This window comes from Canis lupus, chromosome 6 (genome assembly GCF_048164855.1).
Source record: "Canis lupus baileyi chromosome 6, mCanLup2.hap1, whole genome shotgun sequence".
Classification (NCBI taxonomy): Eukaryota; Metazoa; Chordata; class Mammalia; order Carnivora; family Canidae; genus Canis; species Canis lupus.
In genome coordinates this window covers 79300807-79328343 of record NC_132843.1, presented here as the reverse complement: position 1 = coordinate 79328343, position 27537 = coordinate 79300807, and the positions used below count along the sequence as shown (strand labels likewise).

Sequence of the window (27537 nt, the reverse complement as noted above, 5' to 3'; positions counted from 1 at the left end):
CCCACCTGCCCGCCTCACGGACGGGGGGCCGCCTACCGTGCTCCTCTGGCTGGAAACCACGGGGCGCAGGAGGAGGAGGCGTCCAGGAGCTGGTGGTGGGAGGGGTTTGGCGGGGGAGAGGGGCGAGGGCTGCAGGGACACACGGAGGGGTGGGCCATCAGACGCAGGCCCATCAGAGACAGGCCATCCATCCCGCTGACCCAGGAGGGGGCTCCGGTGTGTCCCTGCTGGTCAGAGGCTGAGGAGGCCTGAGTGCCCACGAGCTCACAGCCGTCCTGATCCTCCCTCTCTGTCCCCCCGCAGGATCCGTGTCCTGTGCCACCGCATTGTCAACGCTACCTGGTTCACCAACTTCATCCTGCTCTTCATCCTGCTCAGCAGCGCCGCCCTGGCCGCTGAGGACCCCATCCGGGCCGAGTCTGTGAGGAATCAGGTGAGGGCAGACCCGTGCCCCCTGCCAGCTCAGCACCCCCCAGGTCTCAGCCTCCCTCACACCTCACTCTGGTGCCCAATGTATGCTCTAAGTGGCCGTAGGCTTCAGACTCTCTTAGAGTCTAAGTCCCTGGAGGGCCAACACTGCCAAATCCACTCCTTCTCTACAGTGTTGTCATAGCGTGCAGCACAGATAGGCTCTTGCTGCCTAGTTTTAATGATGATGATGATGGTGTTGGTGGTGGTGATAGTGATGGAGGTGGTGGTGATGGTGATGATAGTGATGATGGTGGTGGTGATAGTGATGGTGGTGGTGGTGGTGGTGATAGTGATGATGGTGATGGTGGTGGTAGTGATGGTGGTGGTGGTGGTGGTGATAGTGATGATGGTGATGGTGGTGGTAGTGATGGTGATGACGATGGTGATGATGATGGTGGTAGTGATGGTGGTGGTGGTGGTGGTGGTGGTGGTGATAGTGATGATGGTGGTGGTGATGGTGGTGGCAGTGGTGATGATGTTCGTGATGGTGATAGTGATGCAGGTGATGGTGGTGAGGATGGTGTTTAAGATAATAATGATATTATTTAGCCCTTCTTCTCACCGACTTCTGCCCCCCCTGCCCTGTCACCAGATCCTTGGGTATTTTGACATCGCTTTCACCTCTGTTTTCACTGTGGAGATTGTCCTCAAGGTAAGTGAAGGCTGTAGGACAGCCCGGGTGAGCAGTGTCTACAGGCCAGGAAACCGCACCTCAAGTGTGGTTGGGGCTCCCATTTATACACGAGGCACTCACTCGGAGGCTGGGTGCCGGGGAGGAGGGAAAACGGAGAGGAAGGCAGGGAGCAGCAGGGAAAGACTCAGCAGAGCCAGGAGAGCAGATGGGGTTGCTGCTCTTAAGCTGGGGCCAGCAGGTGAGCAGGTGGGAGTGGAGACAGGAGGCTCAGCCAGCGGCAGCCTGTGCACCCCCTCCCCCGGCACCTCACGGTGAGCACAGTCCCTTCTAGGAAGCCTTGGCACCTTTCCTCCGGGGGGAGGCACAGTCAGCCGCGGAACAGACCCCAGAGCTGTGACTGTTCCTGGGCCTTTGTGACACATGGCTGGAAGGCCTCTCTCCGGGCGTCCCCAGGGAAGGCCCTTTTGCCCCTGTGGGTTTCTGGCAGCTCCGCCCCGTCCCGGCCCTTGCACCCCTGACCCGCAGCACGTCGCTGCTCTCCCGTTGTCAGGCGGACACACTGAGCTCACACCACCGTGTCACGGTGCCCTCACCTTCATGGAAGAGGAAGGGGAGAGGAGCTTTGCCGGAGGAGTAGCCCAGAGTAGGCTGCTACAGGAAATCACAACGGCTCCTTATTTCAGGGCCCTTGACTGCTAAAGCAGTTGCGCAGAGGGATGGTGGCTTCCCCGAGGTCCAGGAGGGCTTCCTGGAGGTGGTGGCATTCGAGTTAGGCCTTGAGGTAGAGAGAGAGCAGGAGCAGTCCAGGAGGACGGAACAATGGCACGTGCATTGTGAGAGATGTGTCCGGGATGTGCTCCAAGAGGAGAAAGGAGTCCCTTTGGGCGGGGACGCAGCACAGGTGGCACAGGAGGCCTGGCCTCAGAGGCAGGAGGGCGAGTTGAGATGGAATCACCTTGAACGCCAGGAAAGGCTTCAAGCTCCTCAGACTTCAAGGGCAGAATGTGTTTGTGCAAAGGGCCTGGGAGATTATGACAGGGCACAGGAGGAAGCCACGGGACGGGGACAGGAGGGGTCGGGCCAGGGACGGCCTCCGGTGCAAGGAGGACAGGTGACAGCGGGTTGCTCAGCCTGACTCAGCAGGCCTGGGGCGAGGGGACTCCTGAAGGAGCTTCCCAGGGACGAGGAGGAGGAGGAGGAGGAGGAGGAGGAGGAGGAGGAGGAGGAGTTGTAGCGCGTGGTGTAGGGCAGAGGGGGCCGGGGCTCCCCGGTGTGCGGCCCCGGGGGGAGCCTGGGCGCCCCGGCACCCGCGGAGACGAGCAAAGCTGGAAGCAGAGCCCGGAGCACGAGCCACAGCAGAAGGAGGGTCAGACACCGTCTTCGGAGCTGACTGAGGCGGCCGCTCCTTCCAGAGGCCCTCCGTCCTCCGGGGGGCTCACCTGCTGCCAAGGCCCCCACCCAGGACGCCGCCTCTCCCCGCAGATGACCACCTACGGCGCCTTCCTGCACAAGGGCTCCTTCTGCCGCAACTACTTCAACATCCTGGACCTGCTGGTGGTGGCCGTGTCCCTCATCTCCATGGGACTTGAGTGAGCAGTGCCAGGGGCCCGGGCCCCTCCGCGGCGGCTTGTCGGTGGGCGCCGAGCTACAAGGGGGCGGTTCTCAGGGTGCTGAGGGGGCCCAGGGTCCCCTAGGGTGTCACCAATCGGACTGAGTGATGTGCTACGTGGACCGAGCAGTGTCCTGGAAGGCGGGAGGGGAGGCAGAGGGCAAGGCGGTGGCAGGGCGGTCCGTGGGGAGCACAGCCCTCCCTCGGGGGCCCCCAGTCTGCGGGGAGAAATGGGAACTGTGGCCGGGGAGGGGTCCCTCACGGTGCCGAGGGCACCCGGGGAGCCGGCAGTGTGGACGGCAGCAGGCTCGCCCTCAGCACCCACACCCGCCTCCCCAGGTCCAGCACCATCTCCGTGGTGAAAATCCTGAGGGTGCTCAGGGTGCTCCGACCCCTGCGGGCCATCAACAGAGCCAAGGGGCTGAAGGTGAGCGGCGTGGGTGGGGCCCCAGGAGCGGGGCCTCGGGGCGTGGGGCGGAGGGCTGGGCAGCCCCCCCACGGTGCCCGCTCCCCCCGCAGCACGTGGTGCAGTGCGTGTTCGTGGCCATCCGCACGATCGGGAACATCGTCCTGGTCACCACCCTCCTGCAGTTCATGTTCGCCTGCATCGGCGTCCAGCTCTTCAAGGTGAGCCCCCCCCGGCCCCCCTCTGCCGCCCTCCCCCACCTGCCGCCGCCGCCGTCAGGCCCCGCCCCAAGCAAAGGGAGCTCCAAACCCGGGACGACAGCGGCCCTCGAGGGCCCGGAGTTGTGAGGCCGGGCCATCGGGGTCTGGAGGTGGCCTCAGCGACGCCCCTCCAGGCCCTGGCTCTGCCCACCACCAGGGCCGTGGCACCTGCTGTCCTCCGGGCTCTCTAAGGCTTCCCGGTGAGGACGGGACCTGTGAGCGCCCCCCCCCGCCCCCCAGGCCTGCCCAAAACCTGCCCCCCCCAGCCCCATGCCCTCCCCTTTCTTCAGTCAGCTGGGCTCCTCCGCAGCTCCGGCTGCTTGTCTGGCATCATTCGTCTCTACCAGAAGCTTCTGAGGGAGGGATGCCGCCAACCTACCCCCGGAGCTGCCTCCTTCTGCTCCCACGTCCCTGGGGGCACGCGGCTCGCAGTCCCTCTGCAGGAGTCAGCCCCGCAAGGGTGTCCCCTCCCACCCAGCCGATCCCCAGATGCCCCTGCCTTCCACGCGGAAATCGGTGTCTGACTACAGCCCACCCTCCTGACACTGCCTCTCAGGACCCCATCCGCTCCTGCCCCCATACCCACGGCGAGGTCACCGCCGCCAGACTTAGGCCACGCACCATCTTACGGACGCTCGGTGCTTCAACAACCCATACGGGGCCTTTTCTTTGAGCCGGGGTCCCTGCTAAGGCTGAGCAAACCCCCCAAGTCCCTCCCTGTGGGGAGGGAGCAGGCTTTGGGGAGACAGGGTGGGGCTCCCTGGACCCGCTGGGTCCTGTCCTGGAGAAGTGGACGGGGCATCACCTAGGAAACCGCGTGGGGGCTGAGAGCTCAGCCTCTGAACCGGGCTGCCCCTGCCCTGCGTGTGACCTCCCGGCGCCAGCACAGGGCTGGCCCCTCCCTCCGCCCCCCGCCCCCCCACCCCGCCAGGCCAGGGGCCCTGGGTTCTCCTGAGGGCAGAGTCTGTGTCTGACTCGCCCCGACCCCGGCCTGGGCCTGGGCCTGGCATTTGGTGGCCCTCAGGACACGCTCCCTGCAGGAATGGGGAAGCGGCCCCTTCTTTGGGCTGCCGTGTCCCGTCCAAGCAAGAGCAGCCGCCCCTCAGCCCCCACACGCCCCCTGTGCTTCGGTCTCTGGCCGGAGGACCCCCAGGTACTGCCCCTTCCAGTAATGCTCAGACATCAGGGACAAGATGCACGCGTTGCACCCGTGGATGCTCGTCGCGTACGCCCCACGTTACGTCAGGAGTTTGCTTCCCGCGTTGCGTGTTTGGTTTCGAGAGCCCGGAGACCTGCCCAGCGGCAGCCACTGCGTGGACCCCGGCTCCTCCCCCAGCGGCACCTGCCCCCCAGCCTCTCTGCTCTGGCACCTGGAAGGGGATGCGGACGGCACCGCCCCGCAGCCAGGAGGGGCCGCTGTGCCTCCCACGGGCGCGTCCTGGGCCGGGGCAGTTCCCTCCGTGGGCCTTTGAGGGAACCTGGCCACGTTCCGGGGGGCCTCAAACTCAATTTGGCCCCGTGGAGACCTAGCAGTCAACTCTTTTGTTCGGACAAACCCTTCTGTGGGTGCCCAGCGCGTGGTGTAGACGAGAGACTGCTCTGGCTGAAACCGGTGTTGGGGGGCACGGCGCCCGCCTCTCAGGCCCTCGGGCAGGGGCGTGCGGGACCCCTGGTCCCCTCCGGGACAGTTCGCACCGCCGCGGCCCCGTTGGGTTCCAGCGCTGTAGCTCTTGTTCCCACAGCAGCCCCGTGGCCACCCCACGGGCAGGACAAGGAGGGCGGGGCCACCCTTCTTCTCGGTCTACAGCAGGGAGACCCCAAGAGGGCTCCTAGAGCAGTGGGGGGACAGGCGCCCTGAGGGAGGAGCAGAGCCGAGCGATTCCTATTTCCTCTTCCTTCCGACCCCCTTCCCTCCCCTCCACTATTGGGTCCCTAGCCCCGAGTCCTGTTTCCATGACAACGTGTGTCCCTCCCTCTCTCCCTCCCTCCTCGGGCACAGGGGAAGTTCTTCAGCTGCAATGACTTATCCAAGATGACAGAGCAGGAGTGCAGGTGGGCTGAGCACCGCTGGCGAGGGCGCATGGGGGACGGCCCGGGACGGGGCCCTGTGTGAGGGGGACCTGGGAGCCTGAGCCCCGAGGCCCGGGAGGATGCTCTGAAGGGCCTTGTCTTGGGTAGCTGTGCTGAGGGAGGACCCAGCAGTGTCTCCTCCGTCCGCGGCCTCGGCCTTCTCTTCTCCTGCGCCCACGGCCCGGGGCCCAGGGGACGCGGGTGGGGAGGAGGCGGCCCGGCCACGCACAGTGAGTGACCGCACGTCCCCACCTCAGGGGCTATTACTACGTGTACAAGGACGGGGACCCCACGCAGATGGAGCTGCGTCCCCGCCAGTGGATACACAGCGACTTCCACTTTGACAACGTGCTCTCCGCCATGATGTCACTCTTCACAGTGTCCACCTTTGAGGGATGGCCCCAGTGAGTGAGGGCTGGCCCTGGGCCCAACACCCGCAGGGTCGGGGCGGTGCCGGCAGCCGTCTTGCCCGTCTGCGGCCCTTGCTGCTCTGTGCCGGGCCCGTGGTGAGCGCTCAACGGCCCACCGGCTCGGAGGGTTGGAGGACGAGTCTGCTCTCTGGCCACTCCAAAGACATCCTGACCGGGGGCCACGGAGACAACGGCCCCCCGACAGGTGTAGGCCTCGGCCCGTATGGGGAGCCCCACTGATTGATGAGGGTGGGTGATGCATCCCACGGGAAGGCAGGCCCTTCGCAGGACCTGTGCCAGCCTCTGTCCTGTGGCTCGACGGCTCAGAAAGCTCCCTTGGCTCCCCGTGTCCACCGGGATAAAGCCCACCCTGCCTGGCCGGGCTGCCTGCCTCAGCACCCCCATCCAGCCCAGCCTTTTCTCTGCCCACCTCCAGGCTACTTTACCAGGCCATAGACTCCTACAAGGAGGACATGGGCCCCGTCTACAACAACCGAGTGGAGATGGCCATCTTCTTCATCATCTACATCATCCTCATTGCCTTCTTCATGATGAACATCTTCGTGGGCTTCGTCATTGTCACCTTCCAGGAGCAGGGGGAGACTGAGTACAAGAACTGTGAGCTGGACAAGAACCAGGTGCCTGGGCCGAGGTGGGGAGCAGAGCCCCCACGGGCCTTCCGCCAGCTTGAGCCCTGGGCTGTGGCCAGTGTGGCCGAGGATGACCCCAGAACTTTCATCGCATGCCCAGACCCAGCCTCCAACACTCTCCCCATCTCCAACCCATCCCCAACATGAAGCAACACCAAGGGGTGGTGTGGCCGTCTGTTCGTGGGAACCCCGTGATGCCCAGAGAAAGCCCCTCAGAGACCTGGGTGGGGCAAGAGCCATGATGGAAATGGGCTGGGGGAGCTCATTCCCCCGAACAGGCCAGCAGAGCCCATCAGCCCCGAGCTCCCGGCCACAGCTGCTCCTGGCAGAGCAGGACAGCGTGAGGTGCCCTCAAGCCCGTGCAGGGGGGTGTGGGAGCAAGGGCGGGCCCTCCTCAGGGCTGACCGGCCCTGTGGTGTCGTGTCGCAGCGCCAGTGCGTACAGTACGCCCTGAAGGCCCGCCCGCTGAGATGCTATATCCCCAAAAATCCATACCAGTACCAGGTGTGGTACGTTGTCACCTCCTCCTACTTCGAATACCTGATGTTTGCCCTCATCATGCTCAACACCATCTGCCTGGGCATGCAGGTAAGGGCCCCCGGGAGACAAGGGCCTCATGGCCCAAGGCCTGATGGCCCAGGGCAGGGGGTGGGCAGGGTTCCTGTCTCCTTCCCCCCAAGACACCTGCTGTGCCAGGCGCTGTGCAGTGAGGTGCTGCGGGGGACAGAGGACTACACTGGTCCCAGGCCTTGCTGCCCGGCACCCAACGGTTATTAAGGCGGAGCTCACCCCTACAAATAGCTGCGCGGTTCTGTAAACAGGAGACGGCTAAGCAGAAGGACGAGGCAGCGTAGGAAGTAGAAAGTGCCTTCTCGGCTTATGTTCTGCTGTTGCAAATGTGGGTGATTGAGTTGGTTAGGATTTTGGCTCCAGCCTCCAGAAAAATGGGCTTAATATTCACAGAACAGGTGTCTCCTGGGAGTTGAGCATACATTATAGACAATATCATAATCAGCAGCAGCGTTAGCAGACCTTAATTAAGCATCAGATCCCATCAGGCCTGTATAAATAGAATTGCGGGCGAGGCTCCCTGGCCCGAGGCGCCTCAGACGCACCCAACCACAGGGCTCTATTGCCAGGTGATGAGGACGTGGAAACGCAATGGCAGAGCAGCAAGCCCAAGTCATACAGAGCATCAAGAGCAGTGGCTCAAGTCTGGGTCTAACCTGGACGGTCCTGCCAAGACAGGGTCGGGTGGGGCAGCCACCAGATCCTTCTGAACTACCTGGGAAGGTTTTGGGGAGTTAAGTGGGATTTCACCAACTTCCCAAAAAAGTAAGAGATCCTTAGCAAACGGTGGAAGGAAGTAGGTTGAAGGAGGATCCCGGAGGTGGGGCAAGGGGGCTGTGGCTCTCGCTCGACTGCCTCGCCGTCACGGGGCGGGGAGCAGAGTGCAGATGGAGTCAGCTAGGTGAGCTCGGAGGCCCACCTGTGCACCTGCGGCTGGTGATAATAGCCGCTGTAGAACCAGTGATCTTCTCTCAGAGTCCTGAGCTCAGATGACCAGATGGAGCCTGTCCCAGCCAGAGCTCTGCTGGGGGACCTCCCCTCCTGGTCATCCCATGACAGATCTGGAAGTAAGCTCTGGTCCTGTGGCCCCCGTGTAGACCAGTGTGCTCAGCACGACCCTCTCCTCCTCCTTTCACCATCTCTCTGCGGGAGAGGAGGACCCATCAGACTTGGTGGAGTTCAGGGGCTGGCCCAAGCAGGCGCCTCGTATTCTGAGATTATTTTTAAAAGTGAGCAGGAAAAAAAAATAATAGATAAATATAAATAAATAAATAAAAAGTGAGCAGGAAGCCCGAGGAAGATGCTGGGGGCAGCCTGGAAGAGCGCGGATCTCTGAACCACAGCCTGCAGGGCGGGGAAGCTGGGCCCTTCCAGACCCGTCTCCTGCCTCCCCACAGCACTACAACCAGTCAGAGGAGATGAACCACATCTCAGATATCCTCAATGTGGCCTTCACCATCATCTTCACCCTGGAGATGGTCCTCAAACTCATGGCATTCAAGGCCAGGGTGAGTGCTGGGGTGTGGGGGCCTGCTCATGGAGCACCCCCACCCGCTCTCGTGGGGGCCCCCTTCATCTGGCACCGTCCTCACCCTTTGCCTACCTCCACCTTCAGACACAGGACATGAAGCTATTCAGGCTGCCTCTTCCCCGTGCCCTTTGTTGAACGTATCCCATGTTCCCTGCCTCCCCTTAAGCTTCTGAAGAAGAGGCCCAGGGCTGGGGGAGTATTTTGCTGTGTCTGTGGTCCCCCAGTCCACTCTCACCCCAATCCAGCCCTGTCCAATCCAGCCCAGCCCAGCCACGCCCTGGCAGGTCCACACTATGATGCCCCAGACAGGGCTGCGAGCTGGGGAGGATGAAAGAGTCCCCCACCCGGCCCAGGACCCCAAATCCTGAGTTCTCAGCTGTTCTCTTGCTCCCCTCCAACCACATCATGCAGAGCCAGAGGGAGGGGGGTAGTGGGGTGAGTGGGCTCGCAGGAGCACTAATGGAAGGTAGCGCCATGCACACCCTGCCTTGGCCTGGCTTGACCGGTCTGCATTACCTCACCCGGGGACCACCGCCTTCTGCTGGCCACCAACGCTTCTCCCCCCCTAGAGCTCACCCCCTGGTTCTCCCATCACCGTCCTTCCCAGGGCTATTTTGGAGACCCGTGGAACGTGTTCGACTTCTTGATTGTCATCGGCAGCATCATTGACGTCATCCTCAGTGAAATTGATGTGAGTACCAGGCAAACAGAGCCACCGCTGGGGTGGGGTGCAAGCACTTGTTCGGTCCCTGGGAACGTGTGGGGCACCCACTGTGTGTGCAGCATGGTGCCCCGGGGGTTTACAAAGATGGCCATGACGGGAGCCACAGGCCCACGGAGCGGACAAATAACTCAGATTCCGGGCGGACGTAATGCATGTGCCAGGCTGTCCACGGCGAGGGCTGTTGTGGAAGGGAGAGGTCTTTCAGGGTGGAGCGGTCAGGGAAGGCTTCCTGGAGGTGGTCCAAACTGAAGGAGGGGGAGCTGGGGATCAGAGGGAAGAGCAAGCACCCCAGGCAGGGCAGCTGTGGGAGAGGCATGGAGCAGGAGATGAATGATGGAAGATTCCGAGCACTGAGAGGCCTGGGCTAGCAGAAGCGTGTGAGCATGTGGGGGGCGGTGGGGGGCGGGCAGAGGTACGGCTGGAGAGGTAAGGAGAGCTGAGTGGGCCTTGAACTCTCTGTAGCAGGCAGTGGGAAGTCACAGGAGGTTTTTGATCAGAGCAGTAGAAGGATTAAAACTGTTCTTCTAAAAAGTCAACCTGGGTGCAAGGGGCAGGTGGTAAGAATGACGAGAATGAGGGGCCCCAGCTAGGGAGTGAGTCGTGTGTTTAACTGCCACCTAATACTTATCAAGCACCTTGTACCCATCCTGGAGACACAGCAAGGAACATGGGGGCAAACCGACCATAAAAAATGTCTAACAGGCAGGTATGCCCCGTGTGCATCGCAGAGAAAAATAAAGCAGGATAAAAGCTTGGAAGGGAGGTTGGTGTCGAGATGATATCTGAGGGGGGCCTGGGCGGCTCAGTCGGTAAAGCATCTGCCTTCAGCTCAGGTCATGATCCCGGGGCCCTAGGATCAAGCCCTGCACTGGGCTCCCTGCTCAGGGGGGAGCCTGCTTCTCCCTCCGCCCCACCCCTCCCCCACCACTTGTGTTCTCTCTCCCTCCCTCCCTCTCTCTCTCTCTAACTCTGCCCTCTCTCCCAAATAAATAAATAAGATCTTTTTTAAAAATTACATTTGGGCGACAACCTAAATAAAGCAAGGGGGAGAGCCACGCCGGTGTCAGCACAGAGCGTCGTAGAGAGAAACACGCGTGAATGCAAAAGCCCAGAGGTTGTGGAATAGCAGGAGGCCCTTGTGGCCGGAGTGGGGAAGGGTGGAGGTGAGGTCAGAGACAGAAGGCGGCGGCCACGTCACTTAGGCCCTTGGACGCCGTGGTTACGGCTTGTGTTTTATTCTGAGAGAGATGAAAGCCGTTCCAAGGGCTGAAATCTGGTCTGTTTTCGTTCTGAAAGGATCCCTCTGGCTGCTGATGTGTCGAGAGCAAGTTGTGGGGGACGCAAGGCATCCTCAGGGAGGGCGGTGCATGATTACCTATGACAGGTGACGGGGGCTGCTGTGGACCTAGCAAGGATCGGGGCACATCCAACCCGTTTGGAGGTTGAGCTAACAGAATTTGCACACGGCCTTGATTTTTAGAGTGAGAGAGAGAAAACAGATTGAGGGTGACTACAAGGATTTTTGTCCAAGCCATCGAGCTGTCCTTTACTGAGATATGGAAACTGCTGGAAAAGCAGGTGTGGGGCAGAAACCAAGGTTTCTGTTTTAGGGATGGTAATTTAGGAGGCTTACAAGGTGTCTGGATGGAGACACCAAGTAGGCTGGGATTTGAGTCTGGATCTCAGGGCCTAGGGCAGGCGGTAGGTAGGATTTGAAGATAGTATTTAAAGTCTTGAAGGGGGCAGCCCCGGGGGCTCAGCGGTTTAGCGCCACCTTCAGCCCAGGGCGTGACCCCGGGTCCGGGGATTGAGTCCCACGTCAGGCTCCCTGGATGGAGCCTGCTTCTCCCTCTGCCTGTGTCTCTGCCTCTCTCTCTGTGTGTGTGTGTCTCTCGTGAATAAATAAATAAAATCTTTTTAAAAAATGTTTAAAAATAAATAAATAAAATAAAGTCTTGAAGGATGGACGACATCTGCTGAGAAGGGAGGGGGTATTCAGAGAGAGGGGCCCAAAGTCTGGGCCGTGGAACGCTGCCGCGCTTAGGCGCTGGCGAGACACGGAGGAACCAGCGAATGAACTAAGGGAGAATCGGCTGTGGAGGCCCGGGAAGCGAAGGAGATTGGTGCCCTGAGATCAAGGAGAGCAGACGAGTCAAGGAGGAGAACTGGACGTTGACTTGATTTTGGCAATGGGGCGATCAACAGGGACCTTGGTAGGAATTAGGGGGAGGAATGCCCAGTTGCCACAGACCGGGGAGGGGGAGCAAAGAATGCAAGGAGGCACAGTTCCTTGGAGGTGTCTTGTTGCTGAGAGAGATAGGACAGAAGCTGGGGGCAGGGGGGCTTGAAGACTCGAGAAACGAGAAATGGCAGCATATCCTCAGGCTCTGCAAATGTCGGGTAGTGAGGAAGTAGCTACAGGAGCAAAGTCTTTGAATAAACGAAAGGGCTTAGGACCCAGTGTCCCGGGGAGAAGCTGGAGCAAGAAAGCCGCAGTCCATCCGTGGTAGCAAGAGGGGACGCAAAGCCAGCGGGCATAAAGCAACGAGAGTCGGAGCTCTGGTGGCAGGAGAGGAACAGAAAAGCTCAGGGGCAACAGGGTTTGGTGACTGCATCCGGGGGCCGCAGGAAGGAAGGAGTCCAAGGTGGCTCAGTGACTCCCAAACGGAAAGGCTGGGGGGGACGCACTCCCCGAGGCTCTGTCCCGGGGCTGCGGGTTGGCGGCCGGGTGCACGGGCAGGAATGGGTAGCGAGTCGTTGGAAATGCAGGAGGGGAGCCCAGGGTCACTCTGCATCGAGCAGCTGCATCTGCAGGGGCTGGGCCCCGATGCGTGGAGGGGATGGTCGGAGCCCGGGGAGGGGTGCAGGGGGGGAGCCAGCTGCCAAGGGGTTGAGATCCCATAGACTTCAAGGCAGCAAGGCCACTCGGTTTGCAATTTGGAAGCCCTCCGTGAGCAGGGTGACACATCGGTAGCCTGTGGGGTTGAAGCCACTTATTAGGATGGAGCAGTGAACAGAAAGTGGGGGGAAATGGGCGTGAGAACAGGAAAAGAGCTTTTGCAAGGCGTTCAGCAGAGGTAGCTGCTGGGCAGTGGTGCGTGTTGATTAATTTAGGGAAAGTGAGACGACGGACAGCGCAGGCACAGAGAGAAACTCGTAGCGCGTGAGAGAAGATTGTGGAGGAAAGGGTCATGTTCGGGGGCGACAGCAAAGGACACGAGTCAGACCACGGGAAGGGGAAGAGCATAAGCAGAGGCCGCACGGATGGTGAAGGGCGCAAGGGAGCAGGGGCTGGGAGGAGGGACTAGGGGTTCATCCCGGGCAGCCACGGGAGTGGCCCCGAGGACGAGGACGGGCACTGGCCCGTGAGGAATACCGAGGTGATGAGCTCATCGCAGGAAGAACGATGGGGTCTGGGGGGCCTAGTGAGCTCAGGTTCACCCTGGAGTCATGCTCGGTGACCCCGGGAGCTGCGGGAGGAAACCGGACACCGGGCGTGGTCCTGAGGCTGGCACATGGGGTGGAGCAGCTCGGGGGCGGAGCAAGGGCATTGAGGGCACTGTGGAAAGGGGCACACGAGGGCCCAGGCTGGGCCGGGAGGCGTGTGGCCCCAGGAGCTGGACCAGGAGGAGTGGGGTAGGGGCATGAGCGCCCGGTGGGTGAGGAACAGCACTGAGGGCAGCAAGGGGGTGCAGCCAGAGGGGTCCCCACGTTGGAGATCTTCGGAGGCCAGCAGATTTGAAGCTGCGGGGGGCGGGGGGTCACTGCGGAGTGAAAGAGGGGGGCAGGGGGCAGGGAGGAAGAGATCCGAGAATTGTATCGCGGGAGGGGCGCCGTGAAGAGCACCCAGCCTTCTGAGCTGCCCACGGCGGCCACGCGGGCTTCTGGTCCGGGGGGGGGGGGGGCTGGGGGCGAGCCCCAAAGCCGGAGGCCTCGCCCAGGTGTAGGCTGCCTTCTGAGCTGCCCGCTGCCCGATGATGATGATGGGCGCTTCAGACCCGGCCAGGCCAGGGGCGATCCCCATGTCCCCATGGTGGGTGGAGAGGTGGGTAGGGGTGGCCCTGGGGACGCCTGAAAGGGGGCAGGGAGGTGGGGGCGGGCTGGGGGTACGGCTGAGGCAAAGTCTGGGCCTGAGAACAAGGGGCCCTCAGCCTGGGATTCCCTTAGGCTCTAAGCCCTGGCGGGAGCAGTACCTTCCGTGGCTTTGGCTGCGGGCTGACGTCCGGGGAGGGCCTGGCCTGGGAGTCCTCTTCACCCCCGAGGCCACGGAAAGACCCGTCCGCTCCGATCCCGTGAGGGTGGGGCCGAGCACCGGCCCGGCGGGTCCTGGCGAAACCAGCCCAGCCCGGGTGGGTTCGTGGGTGTCCCGTACTCCCGTGGACGTCCAGTTTCCACTGGGGAAGAGCATCCCGAAGGCCCCGGGGTCGGAAAGCTCAGTTAGAAGAGAGAACGCACATAAACAGCCCAAACCTGCAGAGGCTTGAGGTCTGTGCGGGGGAGGCCTGGATCCATCAAAACACCTCTTTGTTGGTGGAGGACCCAGAGGCTGTCGGTCGTCAGTCGATTTGTAGAAGCAGGTGTACCAGCGTCGCTTCCCTGAAGTCACCTTAGGGCTTTACAATTTAAATATTGGTTTATGTTCCCAACATACAACCCGGGGAGCTGAGTAGGGGCCACACTCGGGTAGCATTTTCAGCGACGGCAGGAACCTGCCCCGTCCAGGACAGTGGCCTCCAGACGCCCCCGTGCACACGGTCACTTGGAATGTGGCTGGTACCCACGAGGCAATGAGTTTCTGGTTTGATTCCGTTTCCGCCGTGACTCAGACGGCCGCGTGTGCCCGGTCGCGGCCGTCCTGGCCGTCAGGGCTACGACACTGGTTGTCATCCTGGGCCGCATATTAAAATCACCTGGGATGCACTTAAAGGTCTGGAAGCTGCCCCCGCCCCCACCCCGACCCCACCCCCCAGAAGCTGACTTAACTGGCCTGGGTGGGGACCCAGCGAAGGAATCTAGTAAGTTCTCCCCGTGGTTCTGAGGCGGGCCTGGGAAGCAGCGGCCCCGGGGAAAGCTGCCCCCAAGACGGTGTTGCTTGGTGGGGAAGCCGGTGTCCCGGGAACCAGTCGACCCACAAACAGCTGGAAGATAGAGCAGCGACGTCCCCTGTCCCGCGACTCCCGAACTAAGGTTTCTCCTGAGAGGCAGCCCAGGGGAGAAGCTCAGAGTCACCAGAAACAGGGATGCTCTCGCACCGGCAACACCGGACCTAAGAGCCTGGGCACCGGGGGGAGGCCTCAGCCACGCTCGAGGGCCGGGGGTGCTGGAGAAACAGCTGCGGTGGGGGCCCCAGACCTCCCCGAGGGCCTCGGGGGCGCAGGGGCTGGCGGGCTCCCTGGACCCAGGGGTGCAGGGGTGTGAGTGATGAGCAGGGCCCCCAGGGATGCCCCCAGCACCACCTAACCCAGACACACGGGAGGAACCCGAGCCCTGGGCCTTGTGGGCACGTCCTGCACACGGCAGGGACCTGTCCCCGTCTGGTCTTCCCTCCTCTTCGTGCTCCCTTGCCCCCAGCCTGTTGCCTCACCGCCCCTACAGCTTCGTCCTCACACCCCCCACCCGCCCCCGGTTGGCAGCCCCTCGGGGTCTCGATCCCCTGCCGCTCTTTTTCTCTCTTTTAACTCTTCTGTGTGTCCTTTCTGACACCTGTCCTCACCCGCCCCCTCCCCCTGTGTCCCTCCTCTCCCCTCCCCTCCCCTGCCCCTCCCCTGGTCTCTTCTCTCCACAGACTTTCCTGGCCTCCAGCGGAGGACTGTATTGCCTGGGTGGAGGCTGCGGGAACGTTGTAATTCCGGGCTGCATGAGCCTGCCCAGCACGCCCGCCAGCTCTCCGCCCTGCAGCCTGCATGCTCTCGCCTGGCCATGGCTTGCATGGGGGGGCCGGCACCGAGGCTTCCTTCCCTAGAGCAGGCTCCCCGGAGGGTCCGGCCGAGGGTGGGGGCGGGGCTGCGGGGCCGAAGGTGCATGGATACCGTGGGACAGGGGGTGAGGGGTCTCGCTGGCCCCCTCTGCCCAGATGGGAGCGCCCAGCGAGCACCGCGACTGCTGGCCGGCGCAGGACCTCAGTGACAGTTCGCTGGCACGAGGTCTTTGGGGACGCGGGAAGCCTGGCGGGGCTCTCCCCTCCCAGGGTTATCCGGGTGTCGAGGGCGAGGCTCGCCTGGCTTAGGACAGCTACGTGCTGGGGGGGCAGGTGGCCGTGTTCAATAGATGGTGACACAGCAGCCTCGCTCCAGGGCGACTGCCTTGAAAGTGTCCTCCGCTCAGTGGCAGCTTGAGGAGGTGAGAGGAGGCAGGAGCCCCCGAAGGGCAGGCAGGGGCCTGGCTGCAGCCTCCCCCGCGGCTGCCTCTCCTGAGAAGGGGCCTGCGGCCCGCCTGGCCCACCTCCCTCCCGGGCCCAAGGATGATGGGGCGCTGGTGCGCAGCAGGGGCCACAAGCGGGGCTGGCCCCCCACCAGGGACACCGCCCCAACACACACACGTCGCCCCTCCCGCCCCGCCCGCTCCCAACCCCTCCGAGGGGCCACCTCCAGACTGACCTCTGGGGCTGCTGGCCCGCAGGACCCAGACGAGAGCGCCCGCATCTCCAGCGCCTTCTTCCGCCTGTTCCGGGTCATGAGGCTGATCAAGCTGCTGAGCCGGGCAGAGGGAGTCCGCACTCTCCTGTGGACGTTCATCAAGTCCTTTCAGGTGTGCCTGCCCAGCCCACCTGGCCGGGGTCCCGGCCAGTCCCCACTGAGGCCTGGAGGGGCTGGAGGGCCTGGACTCACCCCTGGGTCGGCCCAGGGTAGAGCCCTGGGGTGACCACAGGGCACAGTGAGCTTGGGGCCAAGGTGGGGCAGGAAGGTGACCCTCCCTCCTCACCCCCAGGCCCTGCCCTACGTGGCTCTGCTCATCGTCATGCTCTTCTTCATCTACGCCGTCATCGGCATGCAGGTGAGAGGCAGGTGGGCCCAGGTCAGGGAGGGATCTTGGCCAAGTGAGAGGGGGGTGTCTGCAGACCCCAGGGAGGCCTCCTCAGCATGGAGGCCGGGCCCTCCCTGTCCTGGCCACCCAGGTGTCAGAGGCACGACGGGAAGGATGTGGGTACCCTACCCCCAGGGGCTGCAGCTGGTCAGCTGGGAGCAACCCAGGGCGCAGTGGACAGCAGGGGCCACCCGATAAGAGCCTCAGGTGGTCTCAGTCGACTCTCTGGCCAGCCTCTCCCCCCGCTCCCCACGCTGAGTCCCTAAGCTGGCTTGTGCTGGGAAAACCTGTCCGCCCTGCTTTCCTTTGGCTTCATGGGAAGAGCTTCACCCAGCCTTGAAAATAATCCAATTAATTTGGCTTCTGGTCGACTGTGGTCTGCGGTGAAGGGGGTTTGGAGGCGGGAGGGGGGAAGGAGGGGAGCAGGGCAGGTGGGAGAGGATGGCGGGGCCTGGGCGGAGGGGACGCTGGTCCAGGTGCCGCGGTGGGAGCCTTCCGTGATTCGCAGATGTTTGGGAAGATCGCCATGGTGGACGGGACCCAGATAAACCGGAACAACAACTTCCAGACCTTCCCACAAGCTGTGTTACTGCTCTTCAGGTAGCGTCTCAGGCTGCCCCCACCCCGTCCCCACCCCCCACCCCCCAAGGCCCTGCAGGTGGGGTCCCCTTCCTGGCCCTGTGGCCTGTGCAGCCTCGAAATGTCCCATCGCTTATGGAAGTCAGCTGTGTTCACCATTCCGCACCCAATGCCATTTTTTAAAAAGATTTTATTTATTTATTTGACAGAGGGAGAGAGAGAGCACAAGGCAGGGAGAGGGAGAGGCAGGGTCCCCGCGGAGCAGGGAGCCCGATGCTGGGCTCGATCCCAGGACCCCGGGATCATGACCCCAGCCGGAGGCAGACGCTAACTGAGGCACCACCCAGGCACCCCAACCGATGCCATTTTTAAAATCATTTTCGAACAAGTGGCCCCACATCTTCATTTTGCCCCCCGGGCTCCAAAATGATGTCACAGGTCCCCACGTGGGGTATGGCATGTTGCCCCAACCGCATCTGCCTGAAGAGGAGCCAGGGCCCCACATCCCTTCTCGGGGGCGATGGGTGGCACAGCCCTCCCTTGCGGTCCCCCACTGGTGACATGAGGCATGGGTTGACTTTGTCCCTGCAGCTAAGAAACCGCTTTCCTATAGTTTAGCTCCTACTCCTAGTGCCCCGTAGGGAGCAGTGGAGCAGCAGCACAGAGGGGAAACTGAGGGCCACCTCACTCGGAGCTGCTTGGTGAACCCAGGGACCTGCACTGCCTCCTTCGGGGGCGGGCAGGGGACGGGGATGTGTGCGGAGGGGCTTGGGGGCGCCCCCCGAGAGCGGACAGGCCACCAGGACCCTGTGCCGTCCAGGTGTGCGACAGGGGAGGCGTGGCAGGAGATCTTGCTGGCCTGCAGCTACGGCAAGTTGTGCGACCCCGAGTCAGACTACGCCCCGGGCGAGGAGTACACGTGTGGCACCAACTTCGCCTACTACTATTTCATCAGCTTCTACATGCTGTGCGCCTTCCTGGTGAGCCGGCCCCCGAGGGGTCCACCATCCCCTTCTCACTCGGCTTCTGTGTCTCGGGGATTGGCCTCGGGGACGCAGGAGATAGGACACTCCGCTTAGATGGGCCCTCGTTCTGGTCATCCTGGGTGGCGCCCGGCTTTGAGGGCTTTATCATGCTCCAGGGGGGTTGGCTAGCGATTAGAAACCAAAAGAATCAGAGTGGGGCTCTGTCCTAAACGGATAGGGGCTCCCAGTAAAGCCACCTGCCCCTCCCTATCCATCTGAAGAGAAGGTGGCCCCACTGAGGGGGTATGTCCCTATGGAGTTGGAAACAGCACAGACGGTTCTGAGACTCCGGGACGGCTGTCTATCCTTGTGCAAGGCAAAGAGCCAGTGGCATCCATGGAACTGTCCTCCCTTCACTCTTTTTTCCTTCCCATATGTGGTCAAAACTGCTGGGTGAGCGCCCGTGCGGCCCTGGGCTCAGTGCAGAGGGCGGCAACACGCTAAGACCCCGCGTGGCCCTGAAGGAGCCCACTGGGTACTTTGGGGAGTCCGTGCAAGCAAGTCTTGCCACTCAAAGGGGCGCTCGCTCTACACAGAAAATGCAAGAGCAGTAATGGGGCCGGTCCGGTGGGACACTGAGGGGGATCATGTCTCTGAGGAGGGGGCAAGAGGCTGAGATTGCAGGCGCTGGAGCTGGGTTTTATTTTTTTATTTTTTAAGATGTTATTTATTTATCCATGAGAGACACAGAGAGAGAGGCAGAGACACAGGCAGGGGAGAGAAGCAGGTTCCATGCAGGAAGCACAATGCCAGACTCGATCCTGGAACTCCGGGGTCACGCCCTGGGCCGGAGGCAGACGCTCAACCACTGAGCTACCCAGGGGCCCCTTGAGCTGGGTTTTAAAGGACGAGCACCCAGGTCCCTGGCAGAGGGCACTGACTGTGCAGGAGCACGGGGGTGTGACATGGAGGGACTTGGGGGGGACATAGGTGGTTCAGAAGGGCTGCAGTGAAGGGCCCAGGTGGGAGGGCGCTCTGGCCCCCTTGCCCAGTGGACACCTCCCAGCCCCCCAGCCTACTCCCATCATCCCCTGCTTTTCCACGGTGTGATCCCTCGGTTCTCCTCTTGCAGATCATCAACCTCTTCGTAGCTGTCATCATGGACAACTTTGACTACCTCACGCGGGACTGGTCCATCCTGGGCCCTCATCACCTGGATGAGTTCAAGGCCATTTGGGCAGAGTATGACCCAGAAGCCAAGTGAGTCCGGTCTGCACCAGCTCTGTGTAGGGCCCCCCACAGCTGTCCCCTCTTCCATCCTCCACCCCGCCCTACTGTCCTATCGGGAGTCCCTCTCCAGCTTCACAAGAATGAGTGGGCTTCATCTCCCTTTATTATCTGAGGTCCCAGATCAGAAAATTGGGAGTCTCTTAGGGTTGGAAGGGAGCCCACCCTTGAAGCACCCCAGGGCTGAAAACCCCTTGGCTTTCCTGGGAAATGGTCATCCAGCTTCTGCTGGGACCATCCAGGAGCAAGGAACCCAGTATGTCAGCAGGCCCTGGCTGACCGGAGCTGTAGGCCACCCACCAACAGCGTCCTAGCTTGACCGAAACCCAGAGCCACCCGGCCCACCCCAGACCCACCGAATCAGGATCCCCATTGCCTGTTGAGCTCGTCCCCGGGGCATTGGCCTGGGGATTAAACCTGGGGAAGCGCTATTGCTTTACTTTCTTTCTAAAGAGGTAACAATTCATATTTGACGGATGTTGGCCCGGTGTCAGGTGCTGCGCACTGCGTACAACATCTCATTTAACCCTCGCACCAACCTATGAACCCAAACATTGTTCCTTCTTTAAAGAGGGGGCTCAGCTTCTACTTCCCAAACCGGCTTAGTAAATAGGCAGCGCCCCGGGCGGCCTGGCTGCCCTCCTTGGGCTCTTCTCTGAGCAGGACGAGGTCTGGGGGCTGCAGGGACCCTCGGCTGTGTGTCCCCCCGCAGGGGCAGAATCAAACACCTGGATGTGGTGACGCTGCTGAGACGCATCCAGCCCCCCCTGGGCTTTGGCAAGTTCTGCCCACACCGGGTGGCCTGCAAGGTAACCAGCGCTGCCGGGACGGCGCCCCCGAGGCGGGGTCTGGGGCCCTTGGGACGGAGTGGGGCTGAGGCCCGCCGAGGAGTCATTTTCGAGCGGTCTGCTCCCAGGCCCGGGTCCCTGGCTGAGGGCCTGGAGTCCCCACGCGTCCCCTCGCCAAGGGCGTCCCGAATCCCCCGCACCCCGGCCCCGGCCCAGCCCCTCCCGGTCGGCAGCGCGGCCCTGCGCTCCCCCCACAGCGGCTGGTGGGCATGAACATGCCCTTGAACAGCGACGGCACCGTCACCTTCAACGCCACGCTCTTCGCGCTGGTCCGCACGGCCCTCAAGATCAAGACGGAAGGTGAGGGCTGGCTGGGCGGCCGCGCCCCTTGTCCCCGAGGGTGCGCCCCGGGCCCACGCAGATCCTCAGAGGAAGAGTGGAGGAGGACCGGCCTGGCCGCTCCCTCAGGGCGCAGCTCGGAGCTTCCCTAGGGGTCTGCCTGGGGCTGGAGCAGCACAGCGCAGGGTGCCCCCCCGCAGTGGGCCGGCGGCGCAGAGGGCCCCCCATGCTGCCCTGGGCAGGCCGCGCCCAGCTCCCCTGGCCCCCGGTACCGAGCCCAGAGCCGGAAGCCTGGGGTTGCTGGGAGCAGGGAGCAGGGAGCGGCCGCGGGGGCCCTGGGCGTGTTCCGGGCCCTCACCGAGGGCTGGGCCATCTCAGAGCCGTCCCGAAGGTATCAGAGGGGCCACAGGGCAGGCTCCCTTGGGGGGCGAGGAGAGGAGGGCCAAGAGGCAGGGTTGGAGGGACCGAGGTCGGCAGCAGGACGGCTGCCTGGGGGTCCTTGGAAAGATCATGGGGCGGGGGGGGGGGGTGGAGGGGGCCGCAGCAGGAGATGTAGACAGCCCGCAAAGGCAGCCACTGCGACCACGGGAAGCCAAGGCTCGTGGAGAGTGGCCGCGCACGGCCCCGGGGTTGTGCGGCCCCAGGGCTACGGTGATACCCACCGCCCCCCACCCCGCCCATTGCCGGTGCTTAGCACAGCAGCTGCCAAAACCCACGCACCACACAAACAAAAGCTCAGGCAGTATTTGTTGAGGGAGGTGTTCGGAGAAGCCTAGGTGGCTTTGTCAAGTGCCGTTGACTTGGGCTGGGGGACTTTAGGGCCACCTCTGCCCGTCCCTTGCCCCCAGGTAACTTTGAGCAGGCCAACGAGGAGCTGAGGGCCATCATCAAGAAGATCTGGAAGAGAACCAGCATGAAGCTCCTGGACCAGGTCATTCCTCCAATAGGAGGTGGGTACTGCTTTGGGAGACCAGAGTCCCGGAGCAGCTGAGCAAAGGGACCAGGGACTTCTCTGGGAAGCCCCATGGGAATCTGAGAATGGCCCCCAACCCTTTGTAAATACCTTGGATAGACCCCAGGGTGGCCATCAGGGCAGGAACCAGCCTTAGGATGCAAAGTGCCCACTGTCCAAGTCAGCAAGGAGAGGAGAGTCCTGATTGGCCCGGTCCTGCCCACCCCTGGCTCCCACTCGGAACCCGGTGCAAACTCTTGCCCACCCTCAGGACATCCCTTATTGGCTCCTCTGCAGATGATGAGGTGACTGTAGGGAAGTTCTACGCCACGTTTCTCATCCAGGAGCACTTCCGGAAGTTCATGAAGCGCCAGGAAGAATATTATGGGTATCGGCCCAAGAAGGACACCATACAGATCCAGGTAAGCCCACCCTGAACTCCAACGGACTCCACTGAGCCAGGTCCCCAGGCTCCAGCTCCCTCTCTATGTCCTTGAAGGTCAGTGATGGAGGCACAGAGGGAAGGAGGGAGCCAGGGTAAGAGAGGAGAAGAGCCAGGTGCTCCTCCATCTCTAGATAATAGGACCAAAAGAAACGGGATTTGTTCAAAAGAGAGATTTGAGCCCTTAAAATGATCCCCTGGTATGCAAAGAAATTTAGAACTTTGTTTCACCTCTTCTGTTTTTTATTTCTGTTTTTTTTTTTTTTTGGTGTTAATTCGAAAATATACATGCACTTGGGCTGTGTGCTCAAAAACGTATTTCAATTGCAGTTTTTGAGTTTTTGCTTTAAAATAATCTCACAGCGCGTTTAGAATTTGCATGTGTAAGACAAACACCGTTTTTTCGGAACCATTTGAGGGTAATTCCCAACATAATGTTCTATCAACCCAGAACATTCTCCATAATTCTCCTACATGACCATGATTCTGGGCAAGGCAAGCCCCAGAGTCAGGAAATTAACGTTGGGACTTTCCTATCATCAAATCCTCAGGCCTCATATAATTTCACCAGCTGTCCCAGTAACGTCCCTCGTAGGAAGAGGATCCAATCCGGGTTCACGCAAAGCGTTTAGTTTTTAGACTCTTCCATCCAGAATAGTTCCCCAGCTTTTCTTGACATGACCTTGACCCTTTTGAAGATTATTACCAGGATCCTACAGTCTGAATTCATGTCATGCTTCCTCATGATAGATTTAGGATACACGTCTAGGACAGAAATGATGCTGTGTTCTCATTGCTGTCAAATGACGCTGGTCTTAAATCCTCCCATTGCTTTGGTCAACTCAAAAAATTATATTAATGGCATGACCAGTCAAAAGAGACCACTTGTCTAGAAGACTGTACTGAGTAAAAAGATCTTTCTACCTGGAGGCCCAGGAGGGTGTAAAATCACCCATGAGGTTAAGAGAAGACTCCTTGGGAGCCATTAGGGTTTGGACCATCCCAGGGATCAGAGCAGGACCTGCTGGCCTCGGGGAGCCCTGGGACATTGAATATCCCGGAGAGAGTGGGGCTGGAGCTGGGGCTAGAAATGAGCAAGGCCATGGGAAGCAGTGTGGTCTCCCCTACTAGACTGGAGGGGTCACTGAGCCTCTGTCCCCAGGCTGGACTGCGGACCATTGAGGAAGAGGCAGCCCCAGAGATCCGCCGTACCATCTCAGGAGACCTGACAGCTGAAGAGGAGCTGGAGAGAGCCATGGTGGAGGCTGCGATGGAGGAAGGGATATTCCGGGTGAGTGAGGGCTGTGACCGTGCCACGTGTTCTAGGCACAGGGAGCAGCAACCGCCCAGAGAAACAAGGGCCAGGAGCCCAGCCCTATAGGTGGGGAATTTGGAAACCAAAGACACCCACAGCCCACATCTCTTGGGACTCAGAGTCAATGACCCAACCTACTGCAGTTGTCAAATACAATCATACCCTCCTCCCTCCCTCCACGAAGCCTCACGCCTGTCCTCACCGCCCCTTAAGCCCCGGTCGGTCGGCATTCACCTCTTGGAATCCCTTCATCACCCCATGCCCTGCCTGCTTCCAGTTACACTGGTCCTCAATCCTTAGCTCTGTCTGGTGTTTTTTACGACACTATGGAACCAAAAGGTCTTTAAGACCAACCAGTTAAACCTTTTTGGGTTATCCCTGAGGAAATGGCAGCCCAAAGAGATGATATGAGATATCTAATATCACTCAGCAAGTTAGTTTTAGAGGTGGGACTAGAACCAGGGGGTCCCCAGACTCCCAATCCGGTGTTTTTTCCATGAGAAGGGATTTCCCTATCTGGTTGTCTGTGTCTCCTACGTAGTTCCCTAGATGCGTCCTGTCTACCTCACTCAGCTGAGAACTCATTGAAGGGGGATGATCTCTTCTCTGACCCTATAGCCCAGTCCATTCTCCTCTGGCCTTATGGGATTTGTCTTCTAATCCATCACTCGTTCCCAGGATGGCAGTCCTCATGCACGCTCAGCTCTCATCCCCCAGTCACTGTCCCCAGCCCTGACGCTCTCCTCCTTGCCCCTAGAGGACCGGAGGCCTCTTTGGCCAGGTGGACAACTTCCTGGAAAGGACCAACTCCCTGCCCCCTGTCATGGCCAACCAGAGACCCCTCCAGTTTGCTGAGATAGAGATGGAAGAGCTGGAATCACCCGTCTTCTTGGAGGATTTCCCTCAAGATCCTAGAACCAACCCCCTTGCTCGTGCCAATACCAACAATGCCAATGCCAACGTTGCCCATGACAACAGTGACCATAGCAACAGCCAGGTGTTTTCCAGGTAGGGGCAGCAACGGCCAGCTTTGGATGGGCAGGGTACTGGGGTCGGGCTGGGAAAACATGGCTAGGGGGTTCCAGGCTCTCTTGGATGGGGCATCCTAAAATACATAGACTGTCTTTGGCTTGGCTGCCTTTGTGTCCTTCTGGATCCATCCATCCTGCACCTAAATGCAAGAGGCTAGGCCTGGACTGCAGAGACTCCTCTGGCCAGCAGAGAGCAGCAGCGGCACAAATGCCCTGGGTTCCTCTCCATCATCTGCTGCCGGTCTAGGAGCTGGGACCTACGGAACGAAGTAGGTTAGGAAGAGGGCGCTGGTGTGAAAAACTGTGGAAGATTAAAGTTGAGCTGTTGCAGTTGGGTTCCGGGGAGATCTCACTGCTGAGCGGGCCCTCTCTCTCCCAGCCTGAGCTGTAGACGAAATATAATCTGTGATTATGAGTATCGTGAAAAACAGCAGGATGCGGGGGGGGGGGGAACTTCTCGTAAACCAGCACCTGTGGACTGAGGTCCAAGCAGAGCTTCTGTTCTAGAGAGGAGGCCAGGTGGCGGGAGGCCTCTGAGACCTGGAAAGGCAAGAGTCACGCGCCGTCAGACACGGGCAGGACAGGGCGGACACCCGGCGAGCAGCTACTCCCCGCGGCCGGAGCTGCCTGCATCCCCTTCCCCTCAGAGACCTACAGGGCTGGAAGGGCACCTGTGCCCCGGGACCCCGTGGTGCCAGGTGCTCTGGGAACACAAAGGCATCAGTCCTGAGCCCGGCCCTGAAAGGACTGTCATCCTCTAGGGAGATGTTGTCCTGTGATGTGACTGCGACCAAATAATCACAAAGAGCAGGTGCCCTGGGAATGCAGGAATATTGATCGCCAGGCGCTGGAAAGGCCTAGAAGAGGGCTAAGCAATGTTTCTCAGCCTCCACTGAGCACTAGAGCATCTAGGGAACTTCCAAAATTGCAGTGCCCGGGGCCTCACCGCAGACTCTAGGGATGGGACGCACCCACTGCTAGTGTTTAAAGCTCCCCAGCTGACCCAGCGTGCCACCGAGGTTGAGAACCAGCGTCCTAGAGGCTGTGAGGCTGGGCCTTGGAAGATGAACAGAATGTGGGAAGGGTACAGGGAAGGGCATCCGTCGAGCAAAGGAGAGGAGGAGGGGATGTATTTGCCTTGTTTCTCTAAGAGAGCCAGGACCGGCTGGGCAGAGAGCGGTGGGAGCAGCAGCCCTGGAGTCAAGACGACACCCACGATGGGTCCAGACCCGGAGGGGAAGGATGCCTGGGAGCACAAAGGGCAGGATGGCGGGAGACGCAGGCCTGCTCTGGCTCACCAGCCTGGCTTCCCTTTCAGCATCCGCTACGAGAGGGAGTTCCCTGGAGAGCCAGAGCCGCCTGCTGCCAGAGGAGGAGCCTTGGGCCAACCCCGGAGGGTCCTGGGTCAGTCTTTCCTGTGCACCCTACAAGCTGAGCCTTCCCCCCAGAGAGGCCTGGGGAGCCTCGCTCTCTTCTTACACTTGGGGCTTGGGCGCCCGTCGCGCGATGGGAGCCAGCTGGGCTGGGATGGACGAGTTGCCTCCTCATCCAGGCAGAGGACAGAGGTGCCCTCTAGGTACCTGAGTGAGGTGGGAAGGGGGCACGCCAGGAAACTTGCACCCCACACATCCCGAAGGACCACCCCTGGACACACTGACCCCTTGGGCCCGGGACCCTCAGAGATGGTGGCAGTGTCCCAGCAGGCCTCAGACTGCTGGGTGTGACCAGGAGCCTGGAGGATGCTCGAGTTCAGTGGACAGGAGGGCCCTGCCGCCCAGGGGGGCGTGCATGCAAGGGGACAGCGCAGGGTCCTGCCCGGCCCAGGGGTGGCTGGGCCTCGGCATGTGCACACCCCCCGTTGCGCCTCCCACTGCCCTGAGGCCCTCCGAGAGCTCTCGGGGCCTGGCTGCCGGGCTGAGCGGAGCCCTGTGGACTCGGGGTCCCTGGCGGCCATCAGCAGCCCCTCTCGCCCTTGCGGCATCTTGCCCACAGGACCCCACGGCAGGCCCTGTGTGGAAAAGCTGAAAGGACAGAGGACCCAGAGAGAAATGCCCAGACCCCAGGCGTCTCCCGCCCCCTGCCAGGTAACGGGGCAGAGGCCTGGGAAGGAAGTCTCCAGGGAGGAAGGGTGCCACTTTGCCGTTAGCAACGGCACGGCCGGGCTGCTGGCTCGTGCCCTCCCCGTGGGCCTTGGCTCGGGCTTCCTCTGAAGAGCTGGAGTTTCCCTGGATGCCAGTGGGCTCCAGCATCCCCCTTGGGGTCTTTGCTTTCGTGCGTTCGGAGCAGTGTGCCGGGCCGGAGCGTCCCCTGCCCGAGGAGCGGAGTTGCCCCCCGCCGGGGTCTCTGCCTCAGGGAGCGCCCCCCAGCAGGAGGCCCACGGAGAGTGGCTGCAGGTGCCCGACCCCAGCTACGGCCCGGCTGGTTCGAGAGGTGAGGAGGGCGGCGGGACGGAGCATGGGCTGCACTCGGGGGTGGCCCGGGCTGGCCAGGAGAGGCGGCCCCCGCGCCCGCTCCCCGGGAGGGCCCACCCCGCCTTCGTCCTCCCGCAGGCTCTGGTCCGAGGAGGCCTGGACACCTTGGCGGCCGATGCCAGCTTCGTCATGGCAACGGGCCAGGCCCTGGCAGATGCCTGCCGGATGGAACCCGAGGACGTGGAGGTGGCGGCAACAGAGCTGCTCAAGAAGCAAGAGTCCCCAGAGGGCCGGGCCAGTGCGCTGGGACGCCGGAGCCGCGGGTCCTCGCTGGGCAGCCTTGACCTGCATCTGGGCTCCCGGGAGACCCTGGTGCCCCCCAGGCAGTGAAGGCCCACGCCGCAGCAGCGTGGCTTAGGGCTGCCATGACCACCGGAGAGGGAGGGGGTGCTGGGCTGAGCAGGGGTGCTCAGGAGGAGGCGGGTGGACAGGCCCTCCCCCCACCAGCAAGAGGCCCGGCTGGATGGAGCTTCTAATGTCATTCAAACAGGGCCAGTCCCTGCCAGTGTGTCTGGCAGAGGGCCACTCCCTCCAGCAGGACATTAAAGTCTCCAGGCCCAGGACATTGGCACCTGGCCCCTGCTTGTCTTTTTCTTTTTGGGGCGGGGGTGAAACTTGTCCTACTCTTCTTCTCCTTATTCTTCTCTCTTCCCCATTCTATTTCCCGGGAGCACCGCTCATGGTGGGCTTGGGAGTCTGGGCCCAGGGGGAAGAGGGGCCCGTCGTGGAGAATATGTGGATGCTCCTGGAAGTCGGTGGCCGCTTCCACTGGCTGGGGCCCCATAGCCCAGGAAGCCCTGGTGGCCTTACAAGCCACGGCCCCACATCCCAGGTCACGGCCACAGCCGACCTTCTTGGCCAGAGTCCACTGCTGACACAGGCCTCAGATCCCTCAAATGTTCGTGCCCCCGCATATCAAAGACCTGCAGCTCCCAGGCTCCTCTTTCCCACACCAGACAGGAGGGAGGAGCAACTATGATTGGGCAGGGGGCTCCCAGGCGGCAGCCAGA

At 61.5% G+C, this 27537-nt stretch overlaps 1 protein-coding gene and 1 long non-coding RNA gene across 3 annotated transcripts in view; one reads left to right on the top strand and one right to left on the bottom strand.

Annotated features, from left to right (window-relative positions):
* The window catches only part of CACNA1S (calcium voltage-gated channel subunit alpha1 S), a 63733-nt gene extending 36643 nt beyond the window's left edge, over positions 1–27090 (top strand). Inside the window, exons 18-44 of one of the 2 annotated variants that reach the window (XM_072831366.1) lie at positions 304–433; positions 1064–1123; positions 2588–2694; positions 3054–3141; positions 3234–3341; positions 5380–5432; positions 5708–5854; positions 6297–6498; positions 6940–7098; positions 8478–8588; positions 9219–9302; positions 15121–15177; positions 15954–16082; positions 16263–16328; positions 16867–16958; positions 17758–17917; positions 19035–19162; positions 19902–19998; positions 20235–20337; positions 21165–21266; positions 21566–21690; positions 22873–23001; positions 23783–24033; positions 25375–25460; positions 26049–26140; positions 26343–26486; positions 26606–27090. In XM_072831366.1, coding sequence (XP_072687467.1) covers positions 304–433; positions 1064–1123; positions 2588–2694; positions 3054–3141; positions 3234–3341; positions 5380–5432; positions 5708–5854; positions 6297–6498; positions 6940–7098; positions 8478–8588; positions 9219–9302; positions 15121–15177; positions 15954–16082; positions 16263–16328; positions 16867–16958; positions 17758–17917; positions 19035–19162; positions 19902–19998; positions 20235–20337; positions 21165–21266; positions 21566–21690; positions 22873–23001; positions 23783–24033; positions 25375–25460; positions 26049–26140; positions 26343–26486; positions 26606–26857 — 3262 coding nt within the window. In that variant the 3' untranslated portion in view covers positions 26858–27090. The remainder of the gene's footprint in view (positions 1–303; positions 434–1063; positions 1124–2587; positions 2695–3053; positions 3142–3233; positions 3342–5379; positions 5433–5707; positions 5855–6296; positions 6499–6939; positions 7099–8477; positions 8589–9218; positions 9303–15120; positions 15178–15953; positions 16083–16262; positions 16329–16866; positions 16959–17757; positions 17918–19034; positions 19163–19901; positions 19999–20234; positions 20338–21164; positions 21267–21565; positions 21691–22872; positions 23002–23782; positions 24034–25374; positions 25461–26048; positions 26141–26342; positions 26487–26605) is intronic. The other variant, XM_072831367.1, reaches the window with a different exon arrangement.
* On the bottom strand, positions 21979–24936 carry LOC140635986 (uncharacterized). The gene is made up of 5 exons (XR_012033373.1): positions 24712–24936; positions 24528–24596; positions 23907–24441; positions 22923–22975; positions 21979–22475 (listed from the first exon to the last, which is right to left on the bottom strand). It is a non-coding gene; the product is annotated as an uncharacterized lncRNA (long non-coding RNA).
* Positions 27091–27537: the final 447 nt, after the last annotated feature.